We start from the raw sequence: 21,153 nt of genomic DNA, 5'->3' as shown, positions 1-21,153 counted from the left end.
AGGGTAAGGAATAGCGTTTCAGAGGAGATAATCTATGGTCCTCCAGGTGGGGCGGAGCCACATTTCCCATCAGCCCCAGCAAACGTGGCCGATGGCCAAGGATGATGGGATTTGTAGTTCAGCAACATCTGAGGGTTGAAGGTTCCCCACAGCTGGCCTAGGGCTTCAGTCCTAATTATGTTTACTCAGAAGTAAGTCCCGGGGGTGCTTACCCCCAGGTAAGTGGGGTGAGGATTGCAGCAAACCCCACAAACAGTTCAGGCTGCGATGCTAAGCGTGTTTCCAAGGGGTCAGCCCCACTGGGGAGACGGCAGCACTTTCTTTTCATACTCAACTCTACCAGGGCCCATTGGCTACGATTCAAGCACAGTGCAATCTCCTGTTTCCTCAGAGGCAAGTCTTGTGTGTTCAGTGAGTCCTACCTCCCCAATAAACATGGTTTGGGAGTGCAGCTTAGGTTCCTTCCATTTGAAATTAGTGGGTTTTAAAAGATGCTTCATTTTGGCTAGGTTGTGTCCCATAAACCTTAAAAATCTCTGTGTACTAAACAATTTAAATGTACTCTGCTGGCATATTGTTTATGAAAACAATCTGTTTATTTTTCTTTTTAATTATTATATAATATAAGGAGATAAAAACACAACAACTTAGTCCATAAGTCTATACTCATTGAAAACCACAAACCAAAATACCGTATTTTTCGTCCCATAGGACGCTCCGTCCCATAGGACGCACCTAGTTTTTTGGGGGGGAAATAAAGGAAAAAACGTTTTCCTTTATTTCTCCCCCAAAACCAAGTTGGGGAACAGCAGGATGGCGGCGCTGCGCCTCCCCGCTGTCCCCCGAGCTTGTGGGGCTGGCTGATGTCTGCCCGTCGCGAGGGGCGCTCTGCTTCAGGGCGCCCCGTGCGCCGGGCGGCAGGCTGCTATCCGCAGCGTGGGGAGCCCTGCGGGAACTTCCGTATGGCTGCCTAGGCTGCGGATGTCTTCCCGAAGCGCAGGGCGCACTGCTTTCGGGGCGCCCGGCACTCTGGGAATCAGGCTGCTAACCGCAGCCTAGACAGCCCTGCTGCGGATGTCTTCCTGAAGCGCATCGACCCCTCTCGCTCTCCAAGCTTCAGCGAAAGCCTGCATTCGCCCCATAGGACGCACCCAGATTTCCCCTTCATTTTTGGAGGGGAAAAAGTGCGTCCTATGGGGCGAAAAATACGGTATCCCTACTTCATAAGTCCCGTTCTGCATGTCAGTCAACTGAGAAATAAAGTTCTAGCACAGCAGCATATAACTGTTAATTTTTCTGTGGTTCTTTTCATATTTATCTCTTGCTTCTTTTGTCTTAAGAAGGGGGGGTGAAAATGTCAAAAAGGAATGTGTCCAGTGTCCAGAGTAGACTAAATTCCAGAAATATTATCTGGATCCAGATTCTGCAAATAAGAATCATTCTCTCTCTCTCTCCCCATCCCCAGATGGGCTTCTGATTCCCAAACTGGACCTTTCCTTCCAAACGGAAAAGGGGGGGGGGGAGAGATGTTCTTGCAGCAACCAGAGCCAGGTAAAGGAGGCTGGTGAAATCTGCTGGATGATGCTTGCAGTTTGAGAAGAGCTCTGGGTGCTGCTGGCCCCTGACCTCCTTCAGCAGCTGCCGGGGGCCACTGTGCTATGGCAAGGGCCACAGCCGATACCTCCCCCTGACTGCTCCCCCCCCCAGGCTAAAAAACACCTTTAAAGATTCAGGACTGACATGAGAAAGGACCTCTTCACAGGCTGCATCGTTAAACAGTGGGATTTGCTGCCACAAAAGAGAACTGTAGCCACTGATTTGGCTGGCCTTAGGACAAGTTCATGGAGGATGACCCTGTTTCTCACCTGTGCGCTTGAGTGGGGGGGGGGGGAGATGCCTCTGAATGCCCATTGCTGAGAATCACAAGTGGGGAGGGTGTTGTCGGCCCCTGGAAGAAGAGCATGTTGGACTCCGTGAGCCTTTGGCCTGTTCCAGCAGAGCTCTTTTTCCATACTTATAACCCCAAGTTAGAGAGACTCCCTTCAGGAATCTGTGGCGGGAGTAGACAGTGATAATCAGGATCCCCTGATAACTGTCATTGTTCAGTGTGGATCACCTAAGTTTCCTGACAATGCAGAAGTCCCCCCCCCCCCAAAAAAAAATTTATTTGTGGAACAAACAGCCATGTTTGCTCACTTGGCCGATTCAGGGGATTGTGAAGAGGTGAGATTCGTTGGGAGACCTTAGGCTAGGAGGTGTTTGGGGCTCACAGGACAGTCATCCTTAGTATTGCCTCTCTCTGCAAAAAAAGAAGAAAAGTTTGGGGCATGTTAAATCCATGTCTAATTAAAGAGCAGCGACTGTCGCTGTGGAGTCTGGATAAGGAGAGCTCTAGTGATTAGTCACATGTCGCTTACCAATGAAGAAGCCATGAAGGATTTGAAGTCTGCTTGCCAGTAATGTCTTATACATCTTTATACATCTATATAGAATCTTTATACATCTATATAGAAGGATCTGGCAACTTCTGTTTCAGTGTATCTGAAGAAGTGTGCATGCACACGAAAGCTCATACCAAGAACTAACTTAGTTGGTCTTTAAGGTGCTACTGGAAGGAATTTTTTTATTTTATACATCTTTGCTAGTTTAGTAGGGGACAAATACCACTGGTACATCATTTCCATATAATTTTCTTTAAATGTGCAACATTCCATAAATTTTAAATAACCTTTCCCAATCTGCCACCTGAATATTATGTCCCAAATCCTTTGCCCAATGTATCATTCCCAACTTGACCTATTAATCTTTTGTATGCCACTCTAAAAGCAAGCTATACATTTTAGATAATAATTTAACATTATTTTCTCACAAATCTTTTTGAAATCTTGATATTTCACAACTAAAACCTTTATTTTTAACTATCTTAAATATATCATTCATAAACAGGACTGTTCTTAAACCGAGGTACCACTGTATTCACTTTTTTCTAAGATATTGCTTCTACGGGGGCTTCTACAGGGTGTTTTTTGCTGTACTAAGTTCTTGTATATTTCTCATACCATAAAGATTGATTTTCTTAGATCATTCTGAACACCTTTATGCACCTTAGCTTCTCATACCATAAGTATGCATGCCATCCAAATCTGTTGTCATATCTTTCCAAATCTAGTAAATCTGCATTTTTCAATATTATCCATTCCAAGAGCCAGCAAAGCCAGGACACCTCTTAATATAATTTTAAATCTGGCAGGGCGAAGCCTCTTTCTTTAGCATCTGTTAGCAATTAATATTTTATTCTAGGTCTCTTCCTTTGCCAGAAATATCTTTTTGACATTCATTGAGGCATCCTGTGTTGCTGATCACCAGGAAGGACTGAAATAAAAGTAACATTATTGGCATTAAATTCATTTTTATAACTGATATTCTTCCCCCAAAAGATAACTTCATCCTACCCGATATTTCTAAATTTCTAAATTTCTCTAGAATCTCTTTCCAAGGATTTATATAAATGTCTGTATGTTAATATTTTTAGCTTTAAACCATACCCCCAAATATTTAATTTTCTTATGTATACCTAGATCTGTAAGTTGTTGTAGCTCCTTTTTATATTGTTCCGTCACGTTTTTCACTAAGGCCTTAGTTTTATTTTTATTTCATTTAAAGCCTACTACTTGTCCAAATTCTTGGATCCTCTCCAGAACCTTTGGTAAACTATTCTTTGGATCTTCTACAGTAATCACGAGGTCTGGTCCTGCTTGAAGGTTTTCCACAGGCGTCTTTGTGCCCTTCTTGGGCGCTGGACCTAATGGACCACTTTTGTGTCCTTCAACCTATGATGACACACAAACGTCGCCAACATCATATAGGGGAGGGAGCAAGGGGAGGCAGCCCTCTGACAGGTGGAGGGGAAAGTGTCTTTATTATGACATGTGACACCACCCCGTGGAATGCCCTCCCATCAGATGTCAAGGAAATAAACAACTATCTGACTTTTAGAAGACATCTGAAGGCAGCCCTATGTGGGGAAGTTTTTCATGGTTGAAGTTTTATTGCTCTGTAATTATTATTAATAATATTCTGTTGGGAGCTGCCCAGAGTGGGTATGTTATGTACAGAGCCAGATGAACTGCATCCAAGAGTATTAAAAGAACTGGCAGATGTGATCTCAGAACCACTGGCAGTCATCTTTGAGAATTCCTGGAGAACAGGCGAAGTCCCGGCAGACTGGAGGAGGGCAAATGTTGTCCCTATTTTCAAAAAGGGGAAAAGAGAGGACCCAAATAATTACCGCCCAGTCAGTCTGACATCAATACTAGGGAAGATTCTGGAGCAGATCATTAAGCAAACAGTCTGTGAGCACCTAGAAAGGAATGCTGTGATCACCTATAGTCAGCATGGATTTCTGAAAAATAAGTCATGTCAGACTAACCTGATCTCGTTTTTTGACAGAATTACAAGCCTGGTAGATGAAGGGAACGCAGTGGATGTAGCCTACCTTGATTTCAGCAAGGCATTTGACAAGCTGCCCCATGATATTCTTGTAAAGAAGCTGGTAAAATGCGGTCTTGACTATGCTACCACTCAGTGGATTTGTAACTGGCTGACTGACCGAACCCAAAGGGTTCTCATCAATGGTTCCTCTTCATCCTGGAGAAGAGTGACTAGTGGGGTGCCACAGGGTTCCGGCCTGGGCCCGGTCTTATTCAACATCTTTATCAACGACTTGGATGATGAACTCAAGGGCATCCTGATCAAATTTGCAGATGACACCAAACTGGGAGGGGTGGCTAACACCCCAGAGGACAGGATCACACTTCAAAACGACCTTGACAGATTAGAGAACTGGGCAAAAACAAACAAGATGAATTTTAACAGGGAGAAATGTAAAGTATTGCACTTGGGCAAAAAAAATGAGAGGCACAAATACAAGATGGGTGACACCTGGCTTGAGAGCAGTACATGTGAAAAGGATCTAGGAGTCTTGGTTGACCATAAACTTGACATGAGCCAACAGTGTGACGCGGCAGCTAAAAAAGCCAAGGCAATTCTGGGCTGCATCAATAGGAGTATAGCATCTAGATCAAGGGAAGTAATAGTGCCACTGTATTCTGCTCTGGTCAGACCCAACCTAGAGTACTGTGTCCAGTTCCGGGCACCACAATTCAAGGACGACACTGACAAACTGGAACGTGTCCAGAGGAGGGCAACCAAAATGGTCAAAGGCCTGGAAACGATGCCTTATGAGGAACGGCTAAGGGAGCTGGGCATGTTTAGCCTGGAGAAGAGGAGGTTAAGGGGTGATATGATAGCCATGTTCAAATATATAAAAGGATGTCACATAGAGGAGGGAGAAAGGTTGTTTTCTGCTGCTCCAGAGAAGCGGACACGGAGCAATGGATCCAAACTACAAGAAAGAAGATTCCACCTAAACATTAGGAAGAACCTCCTGACAGTAAGAGCTGTTCGACAGTGGAATTTGCTGCCAAGGAGTGTGGTGGAGTCTCCTTTTTTGGAGGTCTTTAAGCAGAGGCTTGACAACCATATGTCAGGAGTGCTCTGATGGTGTTTCCTGCTTGGCAGGGGGTTGGACTCGATGGCCCTTGTGGTCTCTTCCAACTCTATGATTCTATGATTCTATGAGTTGAATAGGATCCAAAGGGCAGCAGTCTGATTGGTCCTAAAACAAAAGGGTCCAGAATGAAGCAGTCTGATTGGTCCTAGAACAATAGGGTCCAGAATGCAACAGAGTGATTGGTCCACAGGAGCCACCCAATCCAGCTCCAGGTGGATGTGAATCAGCAACCTGATTGGCCTACGGGAGAATCCCGGAATTAGCCAATCACGTGTGGCCCATTGCGTAAATAATGTATATAAAGTAGACATTCTGGGGGAACTTCCATTCCTACTCACCAACTATGAGTTGAATACATAGCATGAAATCCACTCTCGACTCCGAGTATATTTCAGGGGCGTTGTCCATTCTAGGCAAAGTGGCCACTCCAGTCAGCTTCTACCTGGTGTTCCCAACGTGGCCTTTGGCCCCTCCCATTTGTAATGAGGGCTGCTTTTTGGACCAAGGATGGTGTGGAAGGGGCTGCGTGGTGTTGCCTGTCAGCAGTGGGGGTGGGCATTGGGCCAGACCCCTCGCTCAGGGTGCCCGGGGCAAGGAGTGTGTGCCACCGCCAAGGAGCAGGGGAAGGTGCTGGAGGTGACCGAGGGATAAAACCAAGCCGAAGGTGAGAGGATTAGGGCTTATCTGCTCCCCCCACCAATAATATTTTTATTCAAGTTGGCGCCCATGCTTGTAAAGATCGGTTGCTGGAGGCTGCGGGGGGGGGGGGGGCAAGGCTGCTTTTGCTCTCTGGTCCTCCTTGCAGGTTTTCCACAGGCGTCTGGGTGGCCCCTCTTGGGCGCTGGACCAAATGGGACACTTTTGTGTCCTTCCTTCCACGGGGTGAGTGGAGGCTCCCAGGGAACCTATGGGACATCATGTAGGGGGTGGAGCAAGGGGAGGCAGCCCTTAGGCAGGTGGGGGGAGGTGTCTTTATTCCATCATGTGCCACCACCCCATGGGAAACGAGAGCAGGCTGCACCGGTCAGTAGTCAGTGGCCCTGATAGTGGAACCAGAGTGAGTCCTGCCTGATCTTTGAGGGGTCAATTCCACAGCCCATGGGGCAGCACAGCCCATGGGGCCCCTTCTGGAAGCTGCCAGACTGCAGCTCCCACCCTCTCTGTCGCCTGGCCATGCTGGATGAGTCGGAGTCCAGCATTACCCAGAGGACACCCCATTTGATGCCCCCGATAGACAGAATCCAGCCTGTAAATAAGGAACGTTAATGCATCCACTCAAAACACATTTAACTGAGCAGAAGCCCCACTCAATGCAATGAGGTTAACTTCTGACAACGGGTGGAGATGGCGAGGCTGTATTTGCAGAGGGCATTTGAAGATGATGCCCTGTTCAATTTCTTTTTATTTTTCTTCCCGTCTGAGGCCTCTAGAGCAAGAAGCTATCCTGCGTGACATGGGTCAAGGGGTTCATTTTATACTCCTCTGTTAATCCAATGATGCATGCATTTTCACAACTGCATGAGGTCTTGTGGGGAGAGGAAGGTTTCCTAGAATTACAGAGTTGTGAGGGGCCCTGAGGGTCATCTAGTCCCACCCCCTGCAGTGCAGGAAACATTTGCCCAACGTGGGGCTCAGACCCACAACCCTGGGATTAAGAGTATCGTCCTCTGCCAAATCAGACATTTGAAAAGGAAAAGAAGATTGAAGGTGTGAAAATTTATTAGGACTCCTAAAAGTGTGACTGTCTCTTTAAGAAGTGAGCTGCAGAGGGAATTATGGGAAAAGGAAGGAAAATGCAAAGCAAGAGCAACCCATCTTTGTTCTGTTATTTCTGCTGATTTTGAGTGGAATGAATCCTCTCAAAGGGCCCTTGGAAAACTGCCCAACCTGCTCTTGGCGGGTAAATGGTTTTTACGTCAGTCACTCTGGTCTGGAGAGAAACTCCTGCTGGGCCTGAGAGGCAGATTTAGTCTCCTCAGGAGATAATGAGGTGGGTTTTATAATTTCCCCCCAGATCAAAGTAAGGGAGGAGGGTCTCTCCAGAGAACGAGGCTCCTGAGAACGTGTAGAGTTCGGCTCCTGAGTCAGCGTCAGAAAAAGACACACGTCCCCCTTCATAGTCCAGAGTCACCCGGATCCTCCTGGGCTTCTCACTCAGGGACAGAGGAGAGAAATGAGGGGATGTCCAGGCAAAGTACTTCTCTCCCAACTTCCCCACAGCCCAGATCCCTCTCTCAGGACTGAAGGAGAAGTACCCCTTTCTCTCCACAGACTTCCTGGCGACTCCCAAAACCCAATCTTCCCCACTTCCCACAGTGACTTCCCAGAAATGTCTGCCTGCTGCGAATCCCTCACATCCCAACACACAATGCCGCTTGTTGAATCTCTCAGGATTATCAGGCAGGGCTTGAGGTTTGTCTCCCCATCTCACGCATTTCCCATCCTTGCACAGGATGAGTTCAGGATGGGCTGTGTCTGGATCCAGAGTGACATTTGCTGTTGGGGAGAAGATGAATGAAGAGAAGATTAGGCAGTCAGCTGAGAGACAGAAATGGACATCCTGATAATAATAATAAAACCCCCCCAAAAACCCCAGGTTCCCTTTCAGATCAAGGGGATTTCTTTGCGTCACATGCTAGACTGAGACGCCTCCTTGCAGACTCTCATCAGAATAAATATCTTCCTTGTTGTTTTTTAAATCAGTTTCCTTCACTTTCTTATATCCGATGTGTATTGTGCCTGCCTTTCTCTCAACCCAGGCATTTTCTAGGAGGAAAAACCACCCAGGAAACCTTTTACTCATCTCTTCTGTGTTATCTAGAAAGGAATGCTGTGATCACCAATAGTCAGCATGGATTTCTGAAAAATAAGTCATGTCAGACTAACCTGATCTCGTTTTTTGACAGAATTACAAGCCTGGTAGATGAAGGGAACACAGTGGATGTAGCCTACCTTGATTTCAGCAAGGCATTTGACAAGGTGCCCCATAATATTCTTGTAAAGAAGCTGGTCAAATGCGGTCTTGACTATGCTACCACTCAGTGGATTTGTAACTGGCTGACTGACCGAACCCAAAGGGTTCTCATCAATGGTTCCTCTTCATCCTGGAGAAGAGTGACTAGTGGGGTGCCACAGGGTTCTGTCTTGGGCCCGGTCTTATTCAACATCTTTATCAATGACTTGGATGATGGACTCAAGGGCATCCTGATCAAATTTGCAGATGACACCAAACTGGGAGGGGTGGCTAACACCCCAGAGGACAGGATCACACTTCAAAACGACCTTGACAGATTAGAGCAGTGTTTCCCAACCGGTGTTCCGCGGCACACGAGTGTGCCGTGAGACGTTGCCTCGTGTGCCGCGAGATGCCTGGAGGGAGGCGGGCGAGTCGGGCGGCAAGAGGCGGGGCGGCGGCGGCGAGGAGAGGCCGCGCCTCCTGCTGCTGCCTGGCGCTCCTCCTCGCAGCCGGCAGCGCTGCCTGGGCGCCTCCGCGCGACTCTGCCTCGCTGGGTTTGGTCTCCCAGCAGAGACGGGTCACACGCGCACCTCCCTCCCTCCCTCCCTCCCTCCCTCCCTCCCTCCCTCAGCCTGCGCGGAGGGAGAGCCAGAGAGAGGCATCGCTCCTGCGCGGCGGGAGAGGGAGCAGCCGGAGCGATGCCCCAAACGAACGCATGGGACCGGAGGGGAAATCCTCTCCGAGGCGGATTGAGCGCAGCTGAGAGAAGCCTTTCGAGGAGCTGCCGTGTCCCCTGGAAACCCCCTTCCCAGCTCTGCCTGCCTGCCTGCCGTGGGGCTCGTATCGCCCTTTAAAGGGCGCGGGAAACTAGAAATGTGGGGACTTGGGGTTTTCCTCAGGCTGAATTCCGAGCTGAATTCCGAGCGAGGGACTGAGGGACGGCGGCAACTGAGGCGGCGGCGAGGATCCGCGTCGAGCCGGGGGCAGCTCCGCGGTGGTGGTGCCGAGCGGCGGGGCAGCGCGTGCAAAAGGGAGGAACGCGAGACAGCGGAGGAGGAGGAGGCCGGCATGTCCGGGCAGCAGCAGCAGCAGCAACTCCCGGCGACGGCTCCTCAAGCCCCGCCGCCGCCCCCTCCTCCGCCCGCTATCGCCGCCACCACCACAACAGCCGCCGCCGCCTCAGTTGCCGCCGTCCCTCAGTCCCTCGCTTTGCTGCCTCCTCCCCCCCCACCCCCAAAGCTTGGAGGTTCCCCGGCAAGGGGGAGGGAAAAAACTTTCACTTTCGTGCGTCCCTCCCGGCGTGACGCTGCGCGCTGACGTCACGGGGCTGTAATGGTGGTGTGCCGCGAGATTTTTTTCATTAAACAGGTGTGCCGTTGCCCAAAAAAGGTTGGGAAACACTGGATTAGAGAACTGGGCAAAAACAAACAAGATGAATTTTAACAGGGAGAAATGTAAAGTATTGCACTTGGGCAAAAAAAATGAGAGGCACAAATACAAGATGGGTGACACCTGGCTTGAGAGCAGTACATGTGAAAAGGATCTAGGAGTCTTGGTTGACTACAAACTTGACATGAGCCAACAGTGTGACGCGGCAGCTAAAAAAGCCAATGCAATTCTGGGCTGCATCAATAGGAGTATAGCATCTAGATCAAGGGAAGTAATAGAGCCACTGTATTCTGCTCTGGTCAGACCACACCTGGAGTACTGTGTCCAGTACTCAATTCAAGAAGGACACTGACAAACTGGAACGTGTCCAGAGGAGGGCAACCAAAATGGTCAAAAGCCTGGAAACAATGCCTTATGAGGAACGGCTAAGGGAGCTGGGCATGTTTAGCCTGGAGAAGAGGAGGTTAAGGGGTGATATGATAGCCATGTTCAAATATATAAAAGGATGTCACATAGAGGAGGGAGAAAGGTTGTTTTCTGCTGCTCCAGAGAAGCGGACACGGAGCAATGGATCCAAACTACAAGAAAGAAGATTCCACCTAAACATTAGGAAGAACTTCCTGACAGTAAGAGCTGTTCGACAGTGGAATTTGCTGCCAAGGAGTGTGGTGGAGTCTCCTACTTTGGAGGTCTTTAAGCAGAGGCTTGACAACCATATGTTAGGAGTGCTCTGATGGTGTTTCCTGCTTGGCAGGGGGTTGGACTCGATGGCCCTTGTGGTCTCTTCCAACTCTATGATTCTATGATTCTATGATCTAAGGGGAAAGAGAGGAGAATTGGAGGAGGCAGGAGAGGAGAGAAGCTGCTTTCCTCTGACAAACTCTGTGGGAATTGGCCTTTGGGGACCTCTGGGTTGGGCTGGGGGAGGAGGACTTATAATAATAATAATAATAATAATAATAATAATAATAATAATAATAATAATAATAATATCAACATTTGCATACTGCCCATCATATATAGGTCTCGGGGTGGTCCACAGCATAAAAATACAACACAAAACCACATAGAGGCTTCCCCTCACTTTTGCGGGAGTTATGTTCTGGGCCCTCGTGCACAAAAGTGAAAATCGTGTTAAGTGGGGAGCCTGTTTATTCCTGCTCTCCATCTCTCTCACCCACTTGGTCTCTCCTTCCTCCCAACCATCTTGGAAGTTTAGGCCTTGCCGCCAGGGAAGAGGAGGCAGGTGGCAGGGCAATTTTACAAAGGACTGCTTATTCCATGCTTCTCTTTTGGACGTAACATATACCATAAAACTAGTTCCCTGGGAGAAGGAGGAATAACTCAAAAAGTTACCAGTTAGGGCCTTAGACATTCATGGCAGGCAAGTGTGGGGTTGCCGTACATATGGACTCTCCTTAAGGGCAGAGGGATGTTAACTCTTGCCCTCCCGGACTTCTCCAAGATCTTGTAGCTGAGCCAGCGTCCTTTTAGTTCAGCCACAAGACAAGGGTTTTATACAGGATGTGGCTAGCTTAAGATGCTGCTCTGTTGCAATTCTCTGCTCCAGGCTAGCTTAGCTGGGTGCCTTAGATCTGAGCCTAATGCACTAGAAATTTTTTCACGGGTTACTGTAAACCAAACCAAGCAACTTGAGACATTTTGCCAAATTTTAAAAATCCGCCCAGGGGAGAAATTTTAATCATGAAAATAGAGGACCTGTCTGAGAAAAAGGTCACATGGAAAAGCAACCCAACTCTCTCTAGGCAGGAATGAAACGCTTCCCTCTTTTATCTGATCCTTCTGGGCAATTTCTCTCCCTGCCTTCTGCACCTTCAAGTCCACCCTCTCTGTCTTTGTGGTACAAACAGCAGGGGGAGAGTCAAGCTGTACAGAAGAGACTCTTGACCCCCATGAAACACTAGCCCCCTCCTGAGAATTGGGGTCTCCATGTGAAATTTACCTCTCTGAAGATTTCTGAATGACTGAACATCTGAGGAAGCAAAAAGAGAGGCTTAATGGGCTACACAGACATTTTGGATTTAGAAGGTTTTAACAATGTATTTGGATGGCATGCATATCTGTGGTATGATAAGGTCAAAGCACATAAAGCATTTAAGAATCATATTGTCAGGAAAGCATTGTTTAATGTCTGGATAAGATATAAGGATTTATTGGAAAACAAATAATCTGGCAGAATCCGAGACCAGGGAGAAGAGTCGGTGGAAGAAGATTGGAAGAAATTTAAAGACTATTTACAGAAATATTGTAAAATTAATGAATGTTAGAACCATGTTGGATAGAAACTAAGGGGTTTTTAGCTGCAATACTATAAGGGAATATGAAAAAATGGATTACTAATAGGTAAAGATTTAATGTTACAATATTTTAAGATTAAAGATTAGGATAAACAAAGAGGGGAAGGATTTGCTGAACCAACAAACTGAACTGGAATACAAAAAAGGGAGGCGTGAGGAGGTCCGGGAAACAAGCTAATGAAAAATAAGTAATGGAAAGATTGAGTTGTTTTTAATTATTTTTATTTTGTATTTTTCTTTTTTCTATTTTTATTTTGTAATATTTTGAAAATCTTAATAAATATCTTATAAAAAAACCCAAAAAGACAGGCTTAACAGGCTACAATGCAGTAGCTAAAAAATAAATCTTTTTTTACAAAACATCACCATAATATAGCCTCTGTTGTTTCCTTATTTCAAGCAAAAGATGAAATCATTCAAAGACGACAACTGTAGGACTAAGTAGTGATGTTAATTATTCTCCAAAATATAATTCTTGAGAATGTAATATCACTAGGCCTAAGGAATTAAAACAACTAACAAGTTTAGCTGTGATTCCTGCATTGCAGGGGGCTGGACTAGATAATCCTTGGGATCCTTTCAGACTCTGCCATTCCATGATTTCATGGGAAAATCAGAAATGGTAAACCATACTAGAAAATGGGGGAATACAATCATTCAAAATCCACAAATGAAATGGGGGTCTGAACTGGATGGATGAAGAAAGGTTTAACATCTGCCCCAAGTAAACTGGTGGGGAAAAGCTGTTGAAACTGGAATTTCCAAGTACGCTGACAAACCAAATTGCAGAGGAAGAAGCTGCAGAGCTTTGTCATGTAATTCTAAGGGTCTCGTGCAATGGGAAGTCCTCCCTCCTGGAATGGGGCTGATCTCAAAAGAACTGTGGGAACTCTGAGGAAATGGGGATGGCTGAAGCACGAGAAATGGGGCTGGTGAGGTTGAAACTCTGACCAAGAGGCGGCTCAGGCCTTGGCTCTGCTGCTGGGAGACCAGCCTGGCAGGAGGTGGAGGAGGGACTGGGTGCTTGCGGGTGCCCTTTTTAACACACTTCACAAGGGGGAAATCGAAGCAAATATAGAGGAGCCCCAAAAGAACCTCTCCAGAATTTTTTGAGGGATAAAAAATGCAAGGGAGATTCCTTATACATGATAACTCGACAAGATGGACATTGAACTGACTCTGCAGGATCCTTCTTAAGGGCTTTTGTAAGATATTGTAAGGCTCTGAGGCTTTTTCCTACCACAAAGCAGTAAATAAATTTTATGAAAGAAAGCAAAATCTATAAAATTAAACAAAAAACCAGGATAATTGTCTATAGGCAGGAATGGAACTCAGACTGGTGTGCAGGTTCTTCGCAGGGACAAGCTCTGCCCCCAATCCAAGGCTTCAACCTCCCTCCCAGTTCATTAATGGGACAGACAAAGAACCCAAACACCAGTAGAGGACTGTTACCCAGAGTTACACCATTGATGGGGGTCCCAAAGTCTGCAGAACACACTGCTCAACACCCATGAAATATCAGTCCCCATCCCTCCTGTGAAATTGTTCCTCCCCTGGAAATTTACCTTTCTGAATCGGTTTTCTGTATAACAGAGCATCTGAGGAAGCAAAAAGATATAAAGCGTAAGGGCAACACTCTTCCACCAGAAATAAATCTCCATACAAAAGTAACACTTCATAACGTGGCATCCTTAAATTCAAGCACAATTATTAAATATTAATTAAATTGTACAAAAAATAATTAAAAACAAGAAAATCATAGGAAGAATCTATGAAAATAACTAAAGATTTAAAACTCAGTAATCATAAAGCAAGCTTACAAATAAGAGAATAAAAATATTCAGCATGAATCCTGCTGGTCTCTGAACTTTGTCCCTAAATTGGGCTCTACATTGGAGGACTGGAGGGGAGGCAGAGCAATAGGAATCCCGTAAAAGGAGGCAGAGGGGAGATGGAGGCAGCCTTAACATCTTCCCCAAGTAAAGTGGTGGGGGGAATCATTAAAGCCAAAATTGTGAAACATAAGGAGAAGTGAAGTTTGATGAGGAAGGATTGGCAGAGCTCTCAGGCAAAAGGAAGCCCTTCCTCACAAACCTTCTACAAATCTTTAAGGTTCTTCACAAGCATAATTGTTCCCTTTGGGGCTCATGTGCTCTTGCTTCCTCTCTCAATGGGGGAACTCTCAGGAGATCTTGAAGGCCGAAGCCCTAGATATGGCAGCTGCAGGGGGACGTCTGAGGAGGAGGCGGCTCAGGCCTTGGCTCCACGGCTGAGAAAGAAGCCTGAGCAGGAGGCAGAGGGGGAACGGGGGGCTTCTTAATGCCCCTTGACTCCATTCAGAGCAGGAGAACCTCCAAAAGGACAAACTCAGATTGTGCAGACAGGGAACCACAAGGAAAAGGAGGTTTCGTATAACTGTAAACAGATGCACACGGGAGGAAAAAATCCTGACTTTGCTCTACACTCTGGTTCAGGCTTTCTTTACAGGATCCAGCGTCACAATATACAGGAGCCATTCAGGGGGACAGGAAATGAAGGCTGGGGCACCAAGAAGGAAGGTATCCTGGGGTTACTCAATTCCATGCAATAAGAGCCTGGCATGTTCAGTTCTGAAGAAGAAACAGAATTCCCAGGGTGAAATTCTGGCAGCCAGTTTTCAATACCTTTAAATTGTTTAATTGCATCCTCCACAAAATCACAGGATTCCAAGATCCTGTTCCTCAGTTCTGAAGGGAAAGTCAGTGGCTTCTCTGGACTCTCTCTTTTCTCATACCTGGTGAAAAGAAAAACAACGAATGGCCCCATTGTGGCCCCATCTCCCTGATTATTGCAGGAGATCTCAATAACATGAACAAAGTGGAAGTTTATTTCCCAACAGGTTTATTTCTACCACAGATGAGACCTCAGTCCAAAACCCCTGAGGACGGCTGTCAGTGGCTTCGTAAGGATGCTAAACAGCACAAGGGACAAGATGTAACCCCAAGTGACACCACCGGAGGGCTCCCATGGCTTCAAACAATGCTGCCCCCAACAACTTTCTAGGAAGTTCCCAGGACTTAAGAACCAAACCCCTGAGGTGGAATGCCTGCAATCCCTCCCTCCCTGAGCCTCCCCAGAGGATGTGAGTGATGTCCAAAGCTGCCCAGTGGTCAAGGAAAACAACCTCCACCCTCCCTGCACCCCCCCTCTCACCCAGGAAGGGCACAACCCCATGACCCATGGTACTCTCCCTCTAGAGGCATCAAACAACTTGACTTTCACCCCCCACTCAAGACCACCTTCAGCCTCTCACGCTGGAAACGCTCCCAAGAAAAAGAAAAAGAACCCACCTATTGTAGACCAACAGACCTTCCCTCCATCAGTGCCTCAAAGGGGCTGAGTTACCAGAGTTGAGGGGCTTCTAGTTGGGCATTGAAATATGTCCTAAGCTCTTCCCAAGCATCTTTGGCACTTTCTCTTCTAGATGTTTGAAATTACCACAAAGTCCATGAACAGAAAGTGCAAGAGAAAGAAAAAAGCCCCCATCCCTTTGTGAAATGATGTGGGGAGGGAGGGAGGAGGCAGTTGACCTTGATCCTTGGAGGGAGAGTTGGGGGGCTACAAGTTCAGAAGAGGGGGCTCTACTTTTACCTGAGAGATGCTGCAGGGAGTGAGTCCTCCAGTCTCCCCCCTGCAGCCCCTGGAGGGTCATGTCTGAGGTTCTGGCATCTCAGCTTCAAAGAGTGATGCTAATGGAAATGAGCCAGATCCACTTACCTCTGCAAGGTCCTTCTCACATCCTAGAGGGGAAAAGAGAAGGGAATTCACTGCACACCACAGGCCACACTAGGAAGACCCCCTCAGACCCTGGCCCTCACATGTCAGTCTGCCTGGCACATGCCAAGGTTTAGGGTAGGAATGGCGGAATCAGCCAGTTTGGGTTTCTCACAGCTTTTATTTTTCCAATCTGAAATTATGAATTGTTTCAATTTCAAGTTCTCCACATTTCCATATTTTAATAACTTTAATCCAGTTTGCATTGTGCTATTCAGACAAACGTAAGCCTAAAGGATAATCCTGCCACGGCACTGTCCCAGTCCCCAAATTTCAAATTCTATTTTCCACCTGGAAATTAAAAAAAGCACCTGCAGCATAAAATGCCTCCAAAGGGGTAAAAAAACAGCTCAGTGTTTCTTTGGGGTCACCCACACTTCTGCTTTTCCTGTACCCAGAAAAGTTTGCGCTGCCACTTTCCCTCAGGAAAACCTGCTCCTTGGTGCAACATCAAAGCAAACTCTAATTCAGCAGTAAAAAGAGGGTTTTCCTGGGGGAAAGGAGTGGGACAAGCAGCAGTCTGGATGAGTCCCTCTGTCTTGCACTTTGCTCACTGTGACTGAGCACCATTTTGGGCTGATCTGTATCCATGGGGAAGGGGATCAACCCAGAGGTTGTGGAGGGAATGGGAAGAGAAGCAAGAGACCGGCTCATGTCGGAAGGAGGCCTGAACGCATCCTAGACGAAGCCCCCCACAGCTGAAAGGCATTCGGAGACAAAGCATCAGCAAAGAGCAGAAGATCAGTTCCTGTTCCATCAAGAACACAGACGAATCTCTAGTCTGCATTCAGGTGAGTTAAGCATCCCAGGTCTCTTGGGTCTTCCTGTCCATTGCAAACCTGACTAGAGGCTCCATCATATCAGCCCCTGCACTCCTTGCATACATGAAAGGGGCAGCCTTTTCCTGGAGCAGAGCCCTGGACTGTTCCTGCCACCATCTTACCTGCAGGAGTTCACTCGCTGTCTGCTGACTCTTCTCCTCCATCTCCTGGATGATCCTCTCAAGAGAGGAGAGTTTCCTGGAGAGTCTGGCCAGCTGCTCATCCCTTCTCCCTGCAATCTCCTTCTCCACCTCTTCCACGCGAGTCAGCAGACGTTTTTCTTGTGCTTCCAGGAACCGGCGCAGTTCTCTGAACTTCTCCACAGTCTTCAGCCTCTCCGTTTCTGTTAATTTCTGCAAGAAAAGAGGAGGACTGAGTGTGGAAGGTGCTCAGCCTTCAAAACATCAGGAAGAGAATTGTGAGAATTCCACAGGGAGGACACTTCCGATTTTTAATAGACATGAATCCTCCAGTTACTAAAGAAGTAAACCTTTATTTTGAGGGGAGGCCCTCTCCATTGCTGTTTCTGTTGATTTCTATTTTGCAGAGGGATACAGCCTAAAAGAAGGAGCATTTTTTCCCTAGCCATGGATAAGTGGGATGTCAAAATGTACATATAGAAAGACAACTCTTTAGTAATATTGATGGTAAATTAGGATTTGAATTGAACGACTTCCACCCTCTCAGCTCACAAGTCCTCAGGCTTCTCCTTCACTGCTATTCATATAATAAACAACAATGGAAAATAAACTCAAATTAGCTGCATTCAAAAGTGAATTTACCTAATTTGCTATTGCTGAAAAAGTATGGAGACCAAAACAGAGCAATCCTTTGAAATTCACACCTGTAAATTGTTCAAGGTTGACCCAGCCAGGTAATGTTCACAAAAAAAGGATTTATGAGGGTAAAGTACATATAAAAATATTTATACAAGGAACATCTTATTCATTTTCAGAATAATAAATGAATAAACAGACTGATATGGAAAAAGGAGAAATGGGGAAAAGCTGAAATGGGCAGATTTCCCCATCCCTCCTCAGTCCTGACTCAATTTTTCAAGTGCTTGATCCCTCCCTAGTGATAAGAGTGGCACTTACAAGGAGGTCTTTGCTTTCCTTGTCCAGGGCTGCTTGATAGGCCAGAATTTCCTCTCTCTCTTTCTTCAGAATCTCCAGGTGGCGACAGATCTCTCCCTGAAAAGAAAAAGGAAAAACTCATGTTTGAAAGAGATGCACAGAGAGATGAATATTACATTGGCTTCTTGGGCTCAGTGGCCTTGCTATAATAGCAAAGTAGTTTACTGGAGTCTAGCGGTTTTCAACCTTTTTGGGTGCATGACTCCCTTGACCAACTACCTTCTTTCTGTGGTGTCCCTGTGGGGATCAGGATCCCAGTTGGGTCCCCCCCTTCCTTGCAGCCCCTCACCCTTTCTCTAACACCCTCCCTTGTGGAGGGCTCTCTCAGCCTCCTCTCCCCTCTCCTTAGGAGTCCTTCTCTTGGTCTCTGAGCCCCAAAAGAGAGGTGCCTCCTCACGCTGCCCCACAGGGGCCTGGGACTTGTCTGTCCCTTCCCACCAGCAAGGGCCCCTCGCCAGTTTCCTTGCTTCCTCCGAGGCCGCCTCAGCTCCTGGCAGCCCACACCCCCTGGCCAGCCCCCGAGGCACCATTCGCCAGCGGAGCTTGTAGCCAGGGCTGCTGCAACAAAGAGTTGGAGGGACAGAGGCCAGTGTTGCCCCCCTGAGCATCATTCAAGGCCCCCCAGGTGCCACAGCACACTGGTTGAAAAGCACGGCAGAACTGGCATGGGAAAGTTTTCTAGCGCAACAAACTAGTCTGGAGAAGAGCAGAGGCAGCCCAAGAGACTAAAGAGGCAGGGACAGAGCAGCGCTTCTCAAAACTTCACCCATTCCAAACCCCTCTTCTGCAAGCCTAGGGCTTTTCCACCCTTCCTCTTGACCCCACTGCTCTGCCACTTAACTGGGTCAGATGGCAATTGTGGTTTTCTGCTACTGGTCAGTTCTTTTCTCTGCAGTAGCCAGAGCCCACGTGTGCTTGGACTACCAGGGGAGATTTAAGAGCTTCTTCCATTTCTGGGCCAAAGAAGTTCTTCCTGGGCCAGAATCCATCCCACAAGTTCAAAGGGGCAGCTTCATTTCGTTATTATTTCTAATACGTGGCATTATTGACATTGCATGGCACAGGAGCATTTTTGCACCACTGTAGTAGAAGAAGTGAATGATTTTAAAATGGATTATAGGCATTTTATAAAGTTTCTTCTGAAGCAGAATGAGAATCTTATCTTTTTTTATATAATAGCACAGGTCCAATTCTGAGTTGTCATGGCAAAGTCACCTTCCCCCTTGACTTTGCAGATGCTACTCTGGAACCACTGAGTCCTTTGCCATTTGGGATGGGAGGAGATCCTCCGCAGACACCCCTCCCCCGCTGAAAGCTCATTGCACAGGCCCCACAGCACCCCCAGAATAAGCCTGCTCCTCACCAGTAGGTGCTTCCACTCCGCCCCCACTCTTAAATCTGCGTCCAACAGATACTTGTGGGGCAGGGATCCTGCACTATGTGGTCAATTCCTGGCCACCAGTCCCCGTCCCCCCCAGCTGATCCCTTGCTGCTCTCTGCTTTGCAGGGCATTGAGGAAGCATCCTGCTAGCCAAAAGAGACTTGTACTTAGTTGTGTACATGCAATTTACGTTTGTAGTGTTCTTCTTATGTACAAAGCAACCTGCTGGGGGATGTGAATGAGGTTAACCCTTTCTCTCCCTCCCACAGTCCCAGTTCAAATATTTGAAGCTGCTGCGAGTATTTCAAGGGAAGATCCCTTTGTCCCCCTGGCAGAGAGAATGACTTCAACTCCCTCCTCCCAGACCTCAGGCTTCCCCTTGGAAGAAGCAACCAATTCATGCCATGCCTACTTCGGACCTGAATCCACAGCTATTTCTCCCCCTCCAGATCCAGGGATCTCCTACCTTGTATTCCTCCAAAGCCTCTTCCAGAGGAATCACCTTGTGATTTTCATGTTCCTTTGACTTGTCACACACCACGCAGATGGGGGCTTCATGGACTTTGCAGAAGAGCTTCAGGGGCTCCTGGTGTTTCTCACAGACTCCTCCTTTCCCTCCTTCCTCCTTTCCCTCTTGAAGGCTGAGATTCTTGATTAATTCTACGAAGTTTGCCAGTTGCCGGTTGGGGATGAGGCTCCTTCTCTGGACTCTCTGTCTGCACTGAGGGCAGGAAGCCTCGGCCTCCGATTCCCCCCAGCACTGGATCAGGCAGGATCGGCAGAAGTTGTGCCCACACTCTGCGATGATCACTGGATCCTTAAAATATTCCAGGCAGATGGGGCAAGTGGCTTCATCGCAAAGATTCCCGATGGGACGCCCAGAAGCAGCCATGGCTCCCTCACGCCAAAGACCGGAGTTAAGTTTCACTTTCTCAGCGTTTAGTCAGTGGGTGTTTCCTTTCCTGGAAATGACTCAGGAACTCAGGAACCACGTGATTTGTTTATTTATTTTAAAAAAACAACAAAGTATTTTCCCAGATCTTGGCAGCTGCTGAATGTTTTATTCTTCATTGCTTCCCATTCTTTTGATCACACACACAAACACACAGGTACCTAGCAACTTGTGGTATTCATACTGTAACATTTTCATTCAAAGGCTTCCTTGCCCTTTTTGAATTGGAGAACATCTGCTGCTGCCCTAAATGGACGCGAGTTCTGATTGAGCAAGCGGGACTTCAATCCCTCAAGACAACTCCTTTAATTGCACATTTATTCAAAATCCAATTGCAAATATCCTAGTTTAATGAGCGCAACGGAACTGATGAACTTGTTCCAGTGAGGCTAGCTTTCCCAAGTCCGCTGGCCATTTCCACCCCCCACCCCGCCCCTTTCCCAGGGGGCAGCTCCGCCCACTCTGGCAAGCAGAGCTTGAAACACGAGCAGGAGCGCCTGAAATTAACCCCAGAAACAGCCTGCCAGCCAAGGCAGCTCTGTTAGGGCTTCTAGGAGTACCAGCCCATTACGGAACGGAGGGGGGGCACATAAGCCGCACACCACAGCCGTTCCCCGCCCCTCTCAGCTCACGGACACACGCACACGGGGGCATGAGACCATCAGCTCGCCGGCAAGGGGGGGGGGTCCCCTGTTCCTCTTCAATGTCACATAGAGCAGCACAGAAACCTCAACAATCCAGCGCTACCCTTCCTGCCCCTTTCTTTAAACCCGACAAGCCTAGGTGGGTGGACCAGACAACGGAACTCGATATTT

General features: G+C 47.4%; 2 protein-coding genes and 1 long non-coding RNA gene across 5 annotated transcripts in view; 1 reads left to right on the top strand and 2 right to left on the bottom strand.

Moving 5' to 3' along the window:
- The window catches only part of LOC308581204 (zinc finger protein 174-like), a 65,354-nt gene that overhangs the window by 26,420 nt on the left and 17,781 nt on the right, over positions 1-21,153 (top strand). For 2 of the 3 annotated variants that reach the window (XM_081183734.1, XM_081183730.1), the window contains one exon: positions 8,025-8,086. The exons of the other annotated variant lie outside the window; for it this stretch is intronic. The gene's annotated coding sequence lies outside the window, so the exon portion shown is untranslated. Of the gene's footprint in view, positions 1-8,024; positions 8,087-21,153 lie in introns of those variants that run through there. 3 annotated transcript variants of the gene reach the window in all.
- On the bottom strand, positions 2,892-4,099 carry LOC308581351. Its single transcript, XR_014004999.1, has 2 exons — positions 3,575-4,099; positions 2,892-3,372 (listed from the first exon to the last, which is right to left on the bottom strand). It is a non-coding gene; the product is annotated as an uncharacterized lncRNA (long non-coding RNA).
- Positions 6,858-21,153, bottom strand: part of LOC308581231 (zinc finger protein RFP-like) — a 32,201-nt gene continuing 17,905 nt past the window's right edge. Inside the window, exons 3-10 of the mRNA XM_081183761.1 lie at positions 19,853-20,584; positions 17,967-18,062; positions 16,992-17,222; positions 15,992-16,014; positions 14,899-15,008; positions 13,801-13,833; positions 11,881-11,910; positions 6,858-8,068 (exon numbers count right to left, since the gene is read on the bottom strand). Of these exons, the coding sequence (XP_081039887.1) occupies positions 7,548-8,068; positions 11,881-11,910; positions 13,801-13,833; positions 14,899-15,008; positions 15,992-16,014; positions 16,992-17,222; positions 17,967-18,062; positions 19,853-20,278 (1,470 nt within the window). The 5' untranslated portion in view covers positions 20,279-20,584 and the 3' untranslated portion in view covers positions 6,858-7,547. The remainder of the gene's footprint in view (positions 8,069-11,880; positions 11,911-13,800; positions 13,834-14,898; positions 15,009-15,991; positions 16,015-16,991; positions 17,223-17,966; positions 18,063-19,852; positions 20,585-21,153) is intronic.

The sequence above is a fragment of the Podarcis bocagei genome (assembly GCF_964188305.1).
Source record: "Podarcis bocagei genome assembly, chromosome: 2".
NCBI lineage: Eukaryota > Metazoa > Chordata > Lepidosauria > Squamata > Lacertidae > Podarcis > Podarcis bocagei.
This window is presented reverse-complemented; position numbering and strand designations above follow the sequence as displayed.